General features: G+C 37.7%; 1 protein-coding gene across 1 annotated transcript; it reads right to left on the bottom strand.

Annotated features, from left to right (window-relative positions):
• Positions 1-5,414: 5,414 nt before the first annotated feature.
• LOC149254346 (7-deoxyloganetin glucosyltransferase-like) lies at positions 5,415-15,260 on the bottom strand. Its single transcript, XM_089454760.1, has 5 exons — positions 15,111-15,260; positions 14,094-14,265; positions 9,870-10,028; positions 8,511-8,579; positions 5,415-6,226 (listed from the first exon to the last, which is right to left on the bottom strand). Exons 1-5 carry the CDS (start codon positions 15,258-15,260, stop codon positions 5,415-5,417), a joined length of 1,362 nt encoding a protein of 453 aa, XP_089310886.1.
• Between the last annotated feature and the right edge of the window lie 202 nt (positions 15,261-15,462).

The raw sequence follows: 15,462 nt of genomic DNA, 5'->3' as shown, positions 1-15,462 counted from the left end.
CTGGAAATTAATGCATGGCTTATCACACCATCGCATCGCAAGAAGAGAAAGGATGTTCCACCGCTCTTATAACCTTTAAATCATGCGATTTGCGATATGCGATCAGATCGCATCACGAAATCGCAATCGCATACAATCTAAAGGACACGGTGAAGGTTGGCAAGAAAGGAAGTGCGATATGCGATCTAGGATCGCATCGCAGGAAAAAATCTGCAGTTTGAAATTAATATTCCAACACTCCCCTTTAATTTTAACTGCTGGGTTTTTTCTGCATACCCAAGCATTTCCTGAAATGATCAAAACCTTTCTTTGCTAAGGGTTTTGTTAAGATGTCAGCAAGCTGATCCTCTGTTCTGCAGTGGTGCAAAACAATCTCACCATTGTTAACCAATTCCCGTATGAAGTGAAATTTGGTGTCTATGTGCTTTGTTCTTTTATGAAAAACAGAATTTCTAGACAATGCTATTGCTGAGCTATTGTCACAGTAAATGGTTGTGCCCTTTTCTTGCTCATGACACAAATCTCTGAGAACTCTTCTCAGCCACACTGCTTGGCATGCTGCTGCTGTTGCTGCCACATATTCTGCCTCTGTTGTTGACAAAGCCACAACTGGTTGCTTCTTGGAAGCCCATGAGATGGCTCCCGATCCCATATGAAACACATATCCTGATGTGCTTTTCCTATCATCAACACTTCCAGCCCAATCACTGTCAGTGTAACCTGTCAACATGAAACTTTCAGAAGAGGAGTATAAAATACCAAACCCCTTCGTTCCATTCACATACCTTAGAATCCTCTTGGCTGCCTGCCAATGAGTCTCTTTCGGTCTTTCCATAAATCTGGAAATTAAACTCACAGCATGCATAATGTCCGGCCTAGTTGCAGTCAAGTACATAAGGCTGCCAACTATGCTCTTGTACAATTTTGGATCAAAATATTTGCTGTTGTCTTCTTTGGTCAATTTCAACCCCACTACAGTTGGAGTCACAACTGCCTTGCTGTTCTGCATGCTGAATCTCTTCAACACTGCTTCTACATATTTATCTTGAGAAATGAAAACGCTATTTTCACTTTGGCCTACTTCAATTCCAAGAAAATATCTTAAGAAGCCCAAGTCAGTCATTTCAAATTCACTTTTCATGACTGCTTTAAAATCAACAATGAGAGAAGCATCATTGCTTGTAAAAATCAAATCATCTACATATAGAACAACGATAAGAATCTTACCGTCATTCTCCTTTATGTAGAGTGTGGGTTCACCATCACACTTGTCAAACCCATTCTCAATCAGATAAGCATCTATTCTGCTGTACCATGCTCTTGGAGCTTGCTTCAGCCTATAAAGAGCCTTCTTCAGTTTACAAACTTTATACTCTTGACCTTCAGCTTCATAGCCCGGAGGTTGATCAACATAAACCTCTTCTTTTAACACTCCATTCAGGAATGCAGATTTAACATCCATCTGATAAATCTTCCATTTATGTTGTGCCGCAATAGACAACACTGTTCTGATTGTTTCCATCCTTGCTACTGGTGCAAAGGTTTCATCATAGTCTTTTCCTTGTTGCTGCTTGTAGCCTTTCACAACAAGTCTTGCTTTGTGCCTGTCAATCTTGCCTTCAGCATTGCTTTTGGTCTTATAGACCCACTTAACTCCAATGGCATCTTTGCCTTCAGGGAGGTCCACTAGCTCCCATGTTTTACTCTTCTCAATTGCACCAATTTCTTCATTCATTGCTTCAATCCATTTATCTTCATTTACAGCATCTTCAAAATGGACTGGGTCATCAACATGACAATATAAAGCGAATAATGAATTCAGACCGGTATTATTACTTACCTCTCCTTGTTCATAAATCTCATTCAGATCTCCGAATCTTGGTCTTCTTGGAGTTCCATCCGAACTTGAGGGTATATATGATCCCTGTGGTGTGCTTGGAGGAGCACTTCCTTGACTTCTTGAGGCTGTTCGAATTCCAGATTGTGGTGTGGTTTGTTGTACTTGCTGTGGTGGAGGAGGAGCCACCAAGGAAGGATTATTTGCTGCTGTCCCTTCCTCTTCTTCTTCGTGAGACACAATTGTCTTCACATTCACTGTCTTCTCTAAGCTTCCATCCCAAGCTTCATCTTCAATGAACTGCACATCTCTGCTTACTATCAATTTCTTGGTGGATGGATTATAGAGTTTGTATGCTTTTGACTCATCACAATAGCCAATAAAGACACACTTCTCCCCCTTACTGTCAAGCTTCTTCCTTAGTTGATCCGGTACATGTGCATATGCCACACAACCGAATAATCTCATGTGAGTGACTGTTTGTTTTTGACCACTCAATGCCTCTTATGGTATTCTGTTCATGACAGCTTTAGTTGGGCATCTATTCAAGATGTAAACTACGCAAGTAACAACTTCTGCCCAATACTCATGCGGCAAGTGTTTTGCCTTCAGCATACTTCTGACCATGTCAAGAATGGTCCTATTCTTTCTTTCAGCAACTCCGTTTTGCTGAGATGTATACCTTGCGGTGAACTGCTTGTCTATGCCATTCTCTCTGCAAAAACGCAGAAATTCTTGGGAGATGTACTCTCCTCCTCTATCTGTTCTGAGCACTTTGATATAATGCCCACACTGCTTCTCAACAAGAGTTTTGAAGTGGCGGAATTTCTCAAACACTTCACTCTTCTGTTTCAGCATATACACCCATGTCTTTCTGGTGTAATCATCAATGAAAGTTAAAACATATTTATTTCCGGCAAATGATGGTGTTTGCATCGGTCCACACACATCAGAGTGAACAATTTCCAATGGTGCTTTTTCCCTTATACTCTTTCCTGCTGGAAAGCTTTCTTTGTGTTGCTTGCCCAAGATGCAACCTTCACAAAGGCTGTCTAGTTTCTCGATCAACGACAATCCCTTTACCATTCCCTTTCTGTGCAATAGATTCAAGCCTCCGAAATTGAGATGTCCAAATCTCAAATGCCACAACCAATTCACATCTTTCAGTTGTTCCTGAAAGACTTCTTGTGTTACAGCTGCAATAGTTCTGTCTTCCTTCAAATCTGCCTTGAGTTTGAGAGGAAACATTCTATTGCTGGTCATTTTCCCCTGTGCAATGATCTTCTTACTTGGAGGTATGTCTCTGATTGTACACAAATCATCTTTGAAGAACACGTTGTAACCTTTGTTAATGAGCTGTCCAATGCTCAAAAGATTACATTTCAGACCAGGTACATAGTATACATCTGGCACAGTCATCTGTTCTCCATTTTTTGCTCGGATACTGACTCTGCCCTTACCCTTGACAGATATCGTATCATCAGTCCCTGTTGTTACCTCAGATTTCACATTTTTCATCCAGATTGGCAAACATTTCAATATTACCAGTCATGTGATTACTACAACCTGAGTCTAAGAACCAAAAATCTTCTTGTTTGTCTTGCGCTACGTTACATGTTAACAACACGTTCTTTGGGTTCTTATCTTCGTCATTTGTAAAATTAGCATTCTGCCTATTATTCATGTCACTTTGCTTTTTCCTACATTCATTGGCATAGTGCCCATATTTCTTACAATAATGACATTGGACTTGGGATTTGTCATACCTTTGTCCATGAGCTTGCTGTTTGCTTGAACCTTCATCTTGGTTCTGATTGCAGCTCCTTCCGCTTGTGCTTGCAAGATAATTTCTGCCTCTGTTTTGGCTTCTTCCACGACCTCTGTAATTTGCTCTGCCTCGACCTCTTCTTTGGCCAAAAGACATCTGAGTCTTGAATGCTTGCTTAAATGAGGAATCTATTCCTCTACTCAGTCTGTGTTTATGAGACAAAAGAGAAGCACTCAGCTCATCTACCGTGAACTGTGAGAGATCTTTTGTTTCTTCTATTGCTACCATAATAGATTCAAACCTTGAGGGTAAACATCTCAAGATTTTCTCTACAATCCTTCTATCTTCAAGAATCTCACCATGAGATCTTATCTGGGTCATCAACCCAATAACCTGAGTGAAGAATGAATCTATTGTATCAGATTCCTTCATGCTGAGATTTTCAAAGTCTTTCCTCAACATCTGCAACTTTGCAGTCTTCACCTTCTCCATGCCTTGATAGGCAGTTTTGAGAATATCCCATGCCTCTTTGGATTTTGTTGCTGCTGCAATCCGTGGAAAAACACTTTCATGCACTGATTGGAAGAGGAAAAAGAGGGCTTTCGCATCCTTCTTCTTGTCACTCTTCAACTGGTCTCTTTCTGCTGCTGTCAAAGCAGCCAACGCTGTTGCATCTGCTAGTTCAGCATAGCCAGTTTCAACCAGCTCCCATATTCCTTGAGAAGCAAACAATGCTTTCATTGTTATGGACCAATAACTGTAGTTTTTCCCATTAAACTGTGGCAGTTGGGGATTTGTTAAACTAGTTCCAGCATCTTCCATCTTAACCTGTGTAAATAAAGAAGAGATACTGACCCAAAAAAAAGCAAAAACTTTCTCTACTGGGAAAAATCTGCTCAATAAGCTTCTTACAGCTCTTACAGTGAAAAAAAAAAAAAAACAAACTCTTGTTTTTTTCACTCACTGAGTGCCTAGACTAGCTCTGATACCATGATGGAAATTTCTGTTCATTTCAAACACACAAAAAAAATAGCACATAGAGAACAACGCTCTGGTTTTATACAGGATCTTAATCATATAAAATAATAATAAAAACTGTTACAGAATTGTCTTCCTCGACTCAGAGGGATTTACAACAGGAAGTTCAGTTCCAGAATCTGATTCTACTATCTCAGAAAATTATATCTTTAGCACTGCTGTGCGTTGCAAGAAGAAAAAAAACTTCTTGGCTAATACTCTACACACACCTCTACTCTTGCATTTTTTTATGTATATAATGAACAACACAAAATATCTTTACAATACGTGTTGCTTTTCCCATACTTCCGTGAAATAAAAAATAATAAAATTTAAAATTTCACCTACATTTACCAACCCTAGTAAATATCATTAATTACATGGTTGAAAATATTCTACTGGAAATTAATGCATGGCTTATCACACCATCGCATCGGAAGAAGAGAAAGGATGTTCCATCGCTCTTATAACCTTTAAATCATGCGATTTGCGATATGCGATCAGATCGCATCGCGAAATCGCAATCGCATACAATCTAAAGGACGCGGTGAAGGTTGGCAAGAAAGGAAGTGCGATATGCGATCTGCGATCGCATCGCAGGAAAAAATCTGCAGTTTGAAATTAATATTCCAACAAACTTCTGCCTCAACCATCTGGGCTATAATTTGATGCATTCTTTTGAGGAATTATTTGGTGGAGTAACTTCTCTAAGTTGTTGTTAGAAGATCCTCCATCCTGGACAGCGAGCTTCGCAGCTTGTTTCAATTTTCCAACTCTTTTCTTCATTTTAACTCATTCCTCTCCTCCTATCAAATTCCTCACCAACACTGCCACCTCTTCCCTCTTCACCGTCTTTTTTAAATGCATTCCTATTCCCCACTCTTCACAAATGAATTTCGCTTTTATATGTTGATCAGCCAGAAAGGGCCAGCATATCATCGGCACTCCCGCGCTTATGCTTTCCAACGTGGAGTTCCACCCGCTATGAGTGAGAAACCCTCCCAAAGAAGGGTGGGACAGTACTTTTATCTGGGGCGCCCACCACACCAACAGACCTCTATGCTTTGTTTCCTCAATGAATTCCTTTAGCAATATGGCAGATTCACCATTAACTATATCTGGCCGGATAACCCACAAAAAGTGGTGGTTGCTGGAGGCCAATCCCCATGCAAATTCCAGTAGTTGTTCATTGGACAAAACTGCAATGTTTCCCAAACAAACGTACACGACAGAACATGGTTTCTGTGTATCCAACCATGTAAGGCAGCAACTTTCTTCATTCCACATACTCAATTCATCCGAGGGTCCTTCTTTACTCTTACAATGAAATGATTGAGATAGCAGTAGAGGACCGATGGCATATACACGGAAGTTAACTGAGAGTGCCTCCAAAACTGGGCGTTCCAGTTCTTTGAATGTGTTAACTAGTAATGCAGCTGCGGATAACGTACCTTGGCCTACCATTATTCCACTCTGAAAACCAGGGTCCGAAATGTCTGTGACTAAGAGGAAGTTGGGCAGCTCCCTCAACCGCAGCGGGGGCATTCCTGGGATGCAAGTGATTCTCACTTCATCACGATATTCCTTGGCGAGGCAGCTTTCATCTGTCAAAGACAAACATTATTCATCACAATACAAAGTACAATGGCAATTCCATCCAAAGTGCGAAACTACGAAAGATATGACATGTACACAATTGTTTCAACAACGCAATCATTTTCAAAATGTGGTGTGGGTAGATAATATGCGACCGTTTGGATCGTGTAAGCTACGCATTTCCACCCAGAGAGATCAAAGCCTAATTAAGATTAATCAGTTTTTTAACCCACTGTATTCATTCCACCAACTTTCCGTTGTATACATTCCATATCTTAAGCATTCCATATCTTAAAGTAAACTTTGTTTATAAAGCTTTATTTTTAGGAATTTAGATCAATTTTAAAACAACTTTGTTATCAATTTTCCAAAGAGATGATAATAAAACAGGTAACTCAAATCAAACACCCCCATTTCATAGGAGGAATAAAGTACAGAAAATGCTTAGGACAATATTAGCAATGCCCTTTACCCGGTCAAACATTTCGGGCAATAACCCATATACAGATTGGGCATCGAGAAAGGCAACATACATTTCAGAATAGAGGAGCAAGTCCCGAAATTAGAAGTTCAATCGAAATGAGATGTGTAAAATATATATTTATAAACTAAAATATTCAAAATTTAGAATATTGTAATATTAGTATTGGAATATTAGTTTATATTTATATTTTTAGTTATTTAAAAACTTATATATAATAATATTTTTAACTATATATATTTTTAAATTAATTATATCAAAAATTACAATTAATTATCATAAAACATCATTAATTATATATATATATATATTATATATGTATTTTTTATTTAATTATATCAATTATATATAGTAAAATTAAATGTGCACAGCAGTCTAAAATTAATACAAAATTCATTACAAAACTCACTATAAAAAATATTGATACTAAAATATATAATACAATATAAGAAAATATCTCATACTAAAATATATAATACAATATTCATTACCTGTACACAACACTATTAAATTAATACGATACTCATTACAATATTCACCGCAAGAAAACGTCTAATATTAAAATATATAATACAATATGCATTACATGTGCACTACGTCGTAAAATTAGAACTTTAAAATTACAATTTACTTCGTAAACATCCTGATCACCCACATTAGCACTTCGAAAATTAATGAAAAGTCAAAATATCTCCCTTATAAATATATTCATTACCTATGGGAAAATTACTTTTGAAATGGTTGTTTTTGGTTTGAATTTGAGTAAAAAATTTAATAAATTTTGGAGAAGTAGTATTTAAATTATATTTTTAAAAGTGAAAATAAATTCAGTATCATCAAATTTTTTTAAATCACTCAAAATCCTGAAGTTTAATTTTAATTTAGATTTATAAAAATCTCTACTCAAATTTATCAAAATATTACCAAATTTTAAAGAGAAAGAAAACATTCTACAGCATGGTTTTCAAGAGAAAAAAAACAGTACGGCATTAGTGTTGGCAAATATGTGCATCACCCGCGTCATATCTTATCCAGTTATATATATAGATTGGCATTATCGAGGAATAAAAGTGTCACCTCATATAAACAAATTCATGACCAACATCATTGTTTGGTATATCCTTCCAAAAAGGGAATCTAACTAACGATGGATGAACGCATGCATTCGTCCCCAAATTATTTTAAAGTTTGGTCTCGAAGTCTGCCCTATCCTTCCAAAGTCAAGTCTATGGGATCTGCAGGTTTCAATTTTATCACATATATGTGTACCCACTCTCATTGACTATGTCTTAAATACTGGAGTCGTCTGAGCAGATGCGAAAGTTCCAATAGGTGTAGTTGGTTTTGAATGGATAATCGACAAGGGTTTCGTGTTTTAACGTGGTTAGGACAATTTCAAATAAATACATTTTCAAGGTTTCAGAGCAATAAATAAACATTACAGCGGTATGCATATGAACAAGCAAGTAGAGTAATACATCGGGCCTAATCGACCAGGGTTTAGTGTTTTAATAAATATAGTCGCTGGCATTGCCATGTGGAGATATTATAAACAATGGTGCCATTGATGAGGACAATTTCATGGTTTCAAGCCTATAAATACACATTACAGCGGTATACATCTAAACAAGCAACTACTCTAATACATCGTTTCATACTAAATTATAGTTATCGTTTCGTTATATCTTGCAAGTGAAGATGAAGGCGAGTCCAGTCCTAATTTCAGTTGTGTTAGTCTTTGCGACTTTTCTTAGCTCTGCTTACTCTGCAGATCCAGATCCCGTTAGAGATTTTGTGACGGGATTGAGTACCTTCACTCTGCGTAACATTTTCAAGAATGGAGATGTTAGTAACGATACCGGCGGGATTCGAGCTCAGGCCTGTAAATAGAAACATAATAGTAATGGCGACATTGTACAAATTAATGTAGTTCCCTCCTTTTTCTTGGTTAATGGAGTGACACAGAAGATTTACTTTTTAATGTAATATATCTAAGTATCTTCGATTAAAAACCCTAGTATCCTTCCCAAATCCATTTTGTCCTATCTTTTTCAAATCCATCTGTCTACGAGAGGGGTTTCCACATTTTGGGTAACCCTAGTCTTTATCCGACTTGCAGGTCAGTGATTGAGGATATAGCCATGCTTACGGCGAAATCAACATCTCTAAGAAGCTATTTGTTCCTATTTATTTAGGAATTTTATATTTTTTAGTTTTTACCTTTTCGGATACTTCCTCTGAAGCGAATAGAGTCGGTTATTCAAGTGAAATATTTTTGTTAGGGACTTTTTTGAGAAAATCCCAAAAACAAACAAAAACTAAACACACAGAGGCAATGTTCTGTTTCCTTCACTCCACGGGATCTTTTTGCTCAGGGAAGCTTTTAAAAAAAATAACTGAGAACAGAGTATTACACCACCATAAAAGATTTCTATTCAATAAAACAAAATGCCTGATACATATTCATCCTCTTCCTGAGAGGGATTCACCAAAATACTCTGCCTCTTTTACAAAATGATTTTTACATTGCTGTGTAAAATCTTCATTCACAATTACTGCTGTAAAAAGGTTTTTACATTTACTACTGTAGAAATAAAAATTTCTTACATTGATTTACTGATGTAAAAACATTTTTTTGTATGTACCCAAAAATTTCGTAAACTCTCCAGCACACAAACCATTACATAAAAAAAAATTCTCACGTTGCTGCCTATTTCAAAATGTCTTCTTAAAAAAAATTAATCTCCACTTTGGTTTCAGAACCCTTGCTCTAGTTCCTCAGTGCTGTGCTCTCCTTGTTTTATTTGCTGCTGCAAAAACTCTCTGGTTTTCCTCGCTGCTGCGAACACACGTTTTTTCTTCTCCTCCCGTGTGCAATACCAAAATATAAAAGGTCAACACTTAAACAAAACTTATTACATACGATTTTTATATTTTAATACATGCCGTATGAAAAACTTAAATATTTTACCAACGCATATGACACTGCATTGATAACAGGTATGGTCAACCAAACTTAAATCTTACTCCACGCAAGTTCATAAATGTTGACCGTATGCATCTTGGAACAATCATGGTGGAGATTGATGAAGGAAATCGGACGGCGGTGATGAATATCGGGAGACCTTTTGCTGCTGAACATTAGCGCCCGAGAAATGACTTTTGCTTACGTATGGGGAGAGCCACGCATCTGCACAATATTGTATCGGGCTTGAGAGTACGGAAACTACCTGCTGGTCGAAGGCGGTCCGAGATTGATAGGTGGTTTTGGAGGAGCGCTTGAGCCTGCTGAGTCGGCTGCCCATGTCTGCCTGCACGGTGTCTGCAGCCTGCAGTTGGAATTAACATTCCAACACTCCCCTTTAATTTCAACTGCTGGGCATTCTGTCATACCCAAACACTTCCTCACATAGAGGGATTCACCAACACTGCTGTTACAAAGACATCTTCCTCACATAGAGGGATTCACCAACTGCTTCTGATGCAGTTCCACAAACAACAAAATAGTCTTCCTCTTAATAGAGGGTTTTACCTGAGATTGTGCTAAAGAGCACCTTCCTCATGACAGAGGGATTCACCTGAGATTGTGCTGAAGAGCACCTTCCTCTTGACAGAGGGATTCACCATGACACTGTGCTGAAAAGCACCTTCCTCTTTATCAGAGGGTTTCACCAAATGACTGCTTCAAGTGCAGTTCCAAAACAAAACATTCATTGCACTGTTGTGCATACCCATTACATTGTTCTTTTATGCTGCTGCATATTCTCTGCTGCACTGTTGTGCCATCTTCTTTGTTGCGTCTACCCCACACTGTTGTGTCTGCTCCACGCTACTGCGTCTACACCTACACTGCTCTTACATTTCTTTACAAACTCTGCATTGCTGTGTGTTAGTAAAAAAATTCTTACATATGCGTTGCTGCGCCTTTCCTTTCTCACATTCACACTGCTGTGTGAGAATTCTTCACTTGTGCACTTATGCGTGCTTCCCTTCTTCACAATGGGAAAAATTTTCTTCACGCTGCTGCGTGCTCCCCTTCATTGATTACAATCATACTTCTGCTGTGCCTCACTTGCATTTCAGATGCAAACAACACACTCACTGCACTTACATTTACCGCTGAAAAAAATTTCTTTTACATGTGCTGCTGCCCATTACATTTCGTTTCTTCAACAAAAAAAACTTCATGCTGCTGCATTTTTCATGTTCACACTGCTGTGTGTTTTTACTACATATTCTCCAAGGACAAAAACAAAACTTACATTACCCTTTTCACTGCTGTGTGAAAAATTTCATTGCATTCTCAGCCACTGGGCATTTACGCTCTGGTGCGTTTTGCCTTCTTCTCATTTTCTTCTCACTGCTTTGCATTTTCATTCCCAATACAAAACATTTCCATCTGCTGTGTATTATACTCACTCTGCTGTGAGTATATTCTCTCATATTACATAAAAAGAAAACTACATTCCATTGCTATGCATTTCAATGCATGTGCTCCAAAAAAAAATTCCAAACTGCTGTTTTATGTTCTGTCTTCCTACTGCTGTGAGGGTCTTCTTGCTTTGCATACTTTTCTTCTCTGCTTCTATGGCAGATTTAACTTCATATCTTTCCCTTATGAAAAGGTCTTCTTCAAAGAGTGAGTGTTAATACAGTTCAGCAAAAAAAATTACAAGCTCCCCTTTAGTGTATGCTTTATCTTCTTTCAGCAAGGTTTTCTCAAAAGAGACTTAGATCAGCTGGGGAGTTCAAGGGGGTTTCAGGTTGCATTTCCTTCCTTCTCCATACTTGTGTAACTTTCTTCTTTTGTGTGGGTCTAGCTTGCATAAGAGCCCATGTTAAGTTACAGTCACGTGCCATATGCCCAATGTTATGACACTTGAAGCATTCAACTTTATTTATGAATAAGAATTCATGATTTCTTCTTGTGAAATTATTTCTTGGAGATTGTCTGGGACCACAACATCTATCTCCATGAAATGCTCTACAGTCTTTTGCCTTATGACCAAAGTTTGAACAAGAGTAACAATAACCATAAAATGAACTTTGGTACCTCGGAGATGGAGGTTTCCTTCATGTACTTCTGAAGCCTTGCTGCCTTGAGATCCTTTGTTGATAACCATTGCATCTTGCCTCTTTGACATCAGCTACATTTCTTCTTGGAGCTGGTTTTCTGATTGGAGTAGGATTTCTTCTATTGCAGCCTTCATTTTTCTCCTTGCCTTTGCTGGAACTAGGAGCATCACCATTTCTTTCTGGCTTCTTCACATCTCCTTTGCTTAAAGCATCTTCATCCTTGTTTGAGGGTTCACCTACATACCCAAGTCCTGACTTATCAGATGGAAATCTGTGATAGCTGAGCATGTCATCCAAAGCTTGAGAGCTCTTCATGATCTTGTTCATCCCTTCAACCTTCTTCCTGAGGAGGACAATCTCTTCTTCCAACTTTTCACATACATTATTTTTCTTTGCTAGTTGTCCTCAGTTTCTTCCTTGCTACGAGTAGCTTCAGCTGCTATTATTTTGAGGGAGATGATATCTGACTTCATTTTGGAGATTTCTTCATCTTTTGCTGGACTGCTCTTCATTTTCTTTTCAGCTCCTTGTGCCTGCTTCCCAGCTTCTTGTAGTTCGAACTTAAGGGAGGATACCTCTACCTTGTACTGTCCAATCTCTTCTACAAGCTTGTTCACTCTCTTGTGCCTTTGTTCAAGTTGACTTGACAAGGCGTCTTCCTGCTTCTTTTCTCTATTCAACTGATTTGTCATGGACATAACTTCTTCATGATGTTTCCTCTTGCTTTCATCAAGTTCCTTCTTAAGCTTGGCGAGCTCTTCATCCCTTTCTTTTACTTGAAGTTTGATGAAGCCAACCTTCTCACATTCAGCTTCTATGATGGGTTCAGAATTTTCTTCTTCACTGATGGTCATGGTCAGTGCTCCCTTTGCATGAAGGTCATGAAGTCTGTCCCAAATATCCTTTGCTGATGAATATTTTCCTAATTTCTTCTTTATAGAATCAGGCAGTCCATCCAAGATAGTCTTTGCTGCTTGTGCACTGTACTCCTTGGATTCTCTATCCATCTTGCTATCATCAATCACTGATTCCCAAATTTCAATCCCTTGAGACTCTAAGACAGCCCTCATTTTTATTTCCCACATATCAAAATTTCCATTAAACTTTGAAGCCTCAAATAGAATGCTTTCAAATAGTTTGTTTTCTATTTTAATAGAGGAGGGAGACACAACCTTAGGAGGATTGGAGGCTTTTTTCTTTGACCTTGCCATTCTTAACTATGTTTAAAATACCTGACTGTGTTTTCAAAATGACTCACTGTTTCTTCAACAGCAACACAGAAAAACTTTAGAAATACCTGGAGAAGCTTTCTCTGCTGCAACAAGAATCTTTCCTTCAGCTTCTTTGACACTTTTAAAGAGCCTGAACCAGCTCTGTCACCACCAAAGAGCCTGGACCAGCGCTGATACCACTGTTGGGGATTTTTCTGAGAAAATCTCAAAAACAAACAAAAACTAAACACACAGAGGCAATGCTCTGTTTCCTTCACTCCACAGGATCTTTTTGCACAGGGAAGCTTTTAAAAAAAATAACTGAGAACAGAGTATTACACCACCATAAAAGATTTCTATTCAATAAAACAAAATGCCTGATACATATTCATCCTCTTCCTGAGAGGGATTCACCAAAATACTCTGCCTCTTTTACAAAATGATTTTTACACTGCTGTGTAAAATCTTCATTCACAATTACTGCTGTAAAAAGGTTTTTACATTTACTGCTGTAGAAATAAAAATTTCTTACATTGATTTACTGATGTAAAAACATTTTTTTTATATGCAGTTGTAATACCCAAAAATTTCGTAAACTCTCCAGCACACAAACCATTACATAAAAAAAAATTCTCACGCTGCTGCGTATTTCAAAATGTCTTCTTAAAAAAAAGTTAATCTCCACTTTGGTTTCGGAACCCTTGCTCTAGTTCCTCAGTGCTGTGCTCTTCTTGTTTTATTTGCCGCTGCAAAAACTCTCTGGTTTTCCTCGCTGCTGCGAACACACGTTTTTTCTTCTCCTCCCGTGTGCAATACCAAAAAATAAAAGGTCAACACTTAAACAAAACTTATTACATACGATTTTTATATTTTAATACATGCCGTATGAAAAACTTAAATATTTTACCAACGCATATGACACTGCATTGATAACAGGTATGGTCAACCAAACTTAAATCTTACTCCACGCAAGTTCATAAATGTTGACCGTATGCATCTTGGAACAATCGACGGCGGAGATTGATGAAGGCAATCGGACGGCGGTGATGAATATCGAGAGACCTTTTGCTGCTGAACATTAGCGCCCGAGAAATGACTTTTGCTTACGTATGAGGAGAGCCACGCGTCTGCACAATATTGTATCGGGCTTGAGAGTACGGAAACTACCTGCTGGTCGAAGGCGGTCCGAGATTGATAGGTGGTTTTGGAGGAGCGGTTTCAAGCGCTGTACGAGCCTGCTGAGTTGGCTGCCCACGTCTGCCTGCATGGTGTCTGCAGCCTGCAGTTGGAATTAACATTCCAACAATTTTAAAAGACAGATTTTCATTAAAATGCAAGAATATACATTAAAAATGTATTAATAAGAATAATATAATATATAATTAAATAAATAATTTTTCACCAATAATATATTCTGATTATTGTTTATTCTCTATATTTATTACTTTTATGTAAATTATATTCCTAACATCCTCAAAAAAAAAAATTGTGAAAATTTTGATATGCCCTCCACCTCTATTGTTTATTGGATAAAACCAACCATGTGGTCAATAAATTGAATCGCCCTTTGATCATAAAAATGGCCGCATCCAACCCCATAATGAAAAATTGTGACGCTTCAATGTGCCCCAGCCCAGTTGAAAGAGTCCCTTCACGACTAGAAAACAGACCAAGATTGTTTACATCCATAGAGCCAATGTAATATTACGGTTTTCTCTGTCTGATCGTATAAGATAGTGGAGAAAACTTGTCTCTATTGTCATTTTTGGAATATCTATCGTCAGGAATTAGATTTTGGAATATTCTATCATCAGGAATTAGATTTTGGAATTTGGAATATTCTATCATCAGAAATTAGATTTTGGAATATTCTATCATCAGGAATTAGATTTTGGAATTTGGAATATTCTATCATCAGAAATTAGATTTTGGAATATTTTCCGAATCTCTAATCTTAGATTTTACTCAGAAATACCCAAAAAGTTTTCCTACCGTACATAAATCTATTTGATCATTTCCATACGTAAATCTATTTCAATTCCAATCATTATTTCATTCCCAAACATTAAATTGACAGGCCGTAAGGCAGATTTTCGAATCGTATATTCATATGATTCCTATCACCCATAATGGAATCAGCCAGACGCCTTTGGACAAATTCTGTAACCACAAAACATGGCCCAAATTCATGAAAGGTTTTATGTGTCCCTGCAGCGGAAACGGAAATAATACGGCATGAAGGGACCGCTGATCGACTGATTGTGTGGCTTCCATGTGTTCATTCATTTGTCAGTCACCAGAAGAAAAATAGAGGGATCTGAATTCTGGAAGAAGCACGGTGATGTAGAACTGTTTATAGAGATTTTTCACAACATTAATTACTTCCCCATTACAGTTGCAGGCCTGTAAATAGAAACATAAGACTAATGTGGTCATTGTAAAAATTAATGTAGTTCTCTCATTTTTTTTTCGGTGA

The sequence above is a fragment of the Pinus tabuliformis genome, chromosome 7, assembly GCF_031772625.1.
Source record: "Pinus tabuliformis cultivar Carrire ecotype Pingquan chromosome 7, CPIR1, whole genome shotgun sequence".
NCBI lineage: Eukaryota > Viridiplantae > Streptophyta > Pinopsida > Pinales > Pinaceae > Pinus > Pinus tabuliformis.
Note: the sequence above shows the minus strand (reverse complement) of the source record. Positions and strands in the feature narration are given on the sequence as shown.

Bases quoted from the DNA above. Each gene is read 5' to 3' on its own strand.
- LOC149254346 (XM_089454760.1), bottom strand. From the start codon at position 15,260: ATGGAAGCCACACAATCAGTCGATCAGCGGTCCCTTCATGCCGTATTA. The intron at 14,266-15,110 runs GTGATAGGAATC...TTCCAACTGCAG, and splicing joins TCTGGCTGATTCCATTATGG to GCTGCAGACACCATGCAGGC. The intron at 8,580-9,869 runs GTAAGCAAAAGT...TTCTATTTACAG, and splicing joins ATGCGTGGCTCTCCCCATAC to GCCTGAGCTCGAATCCCGCC.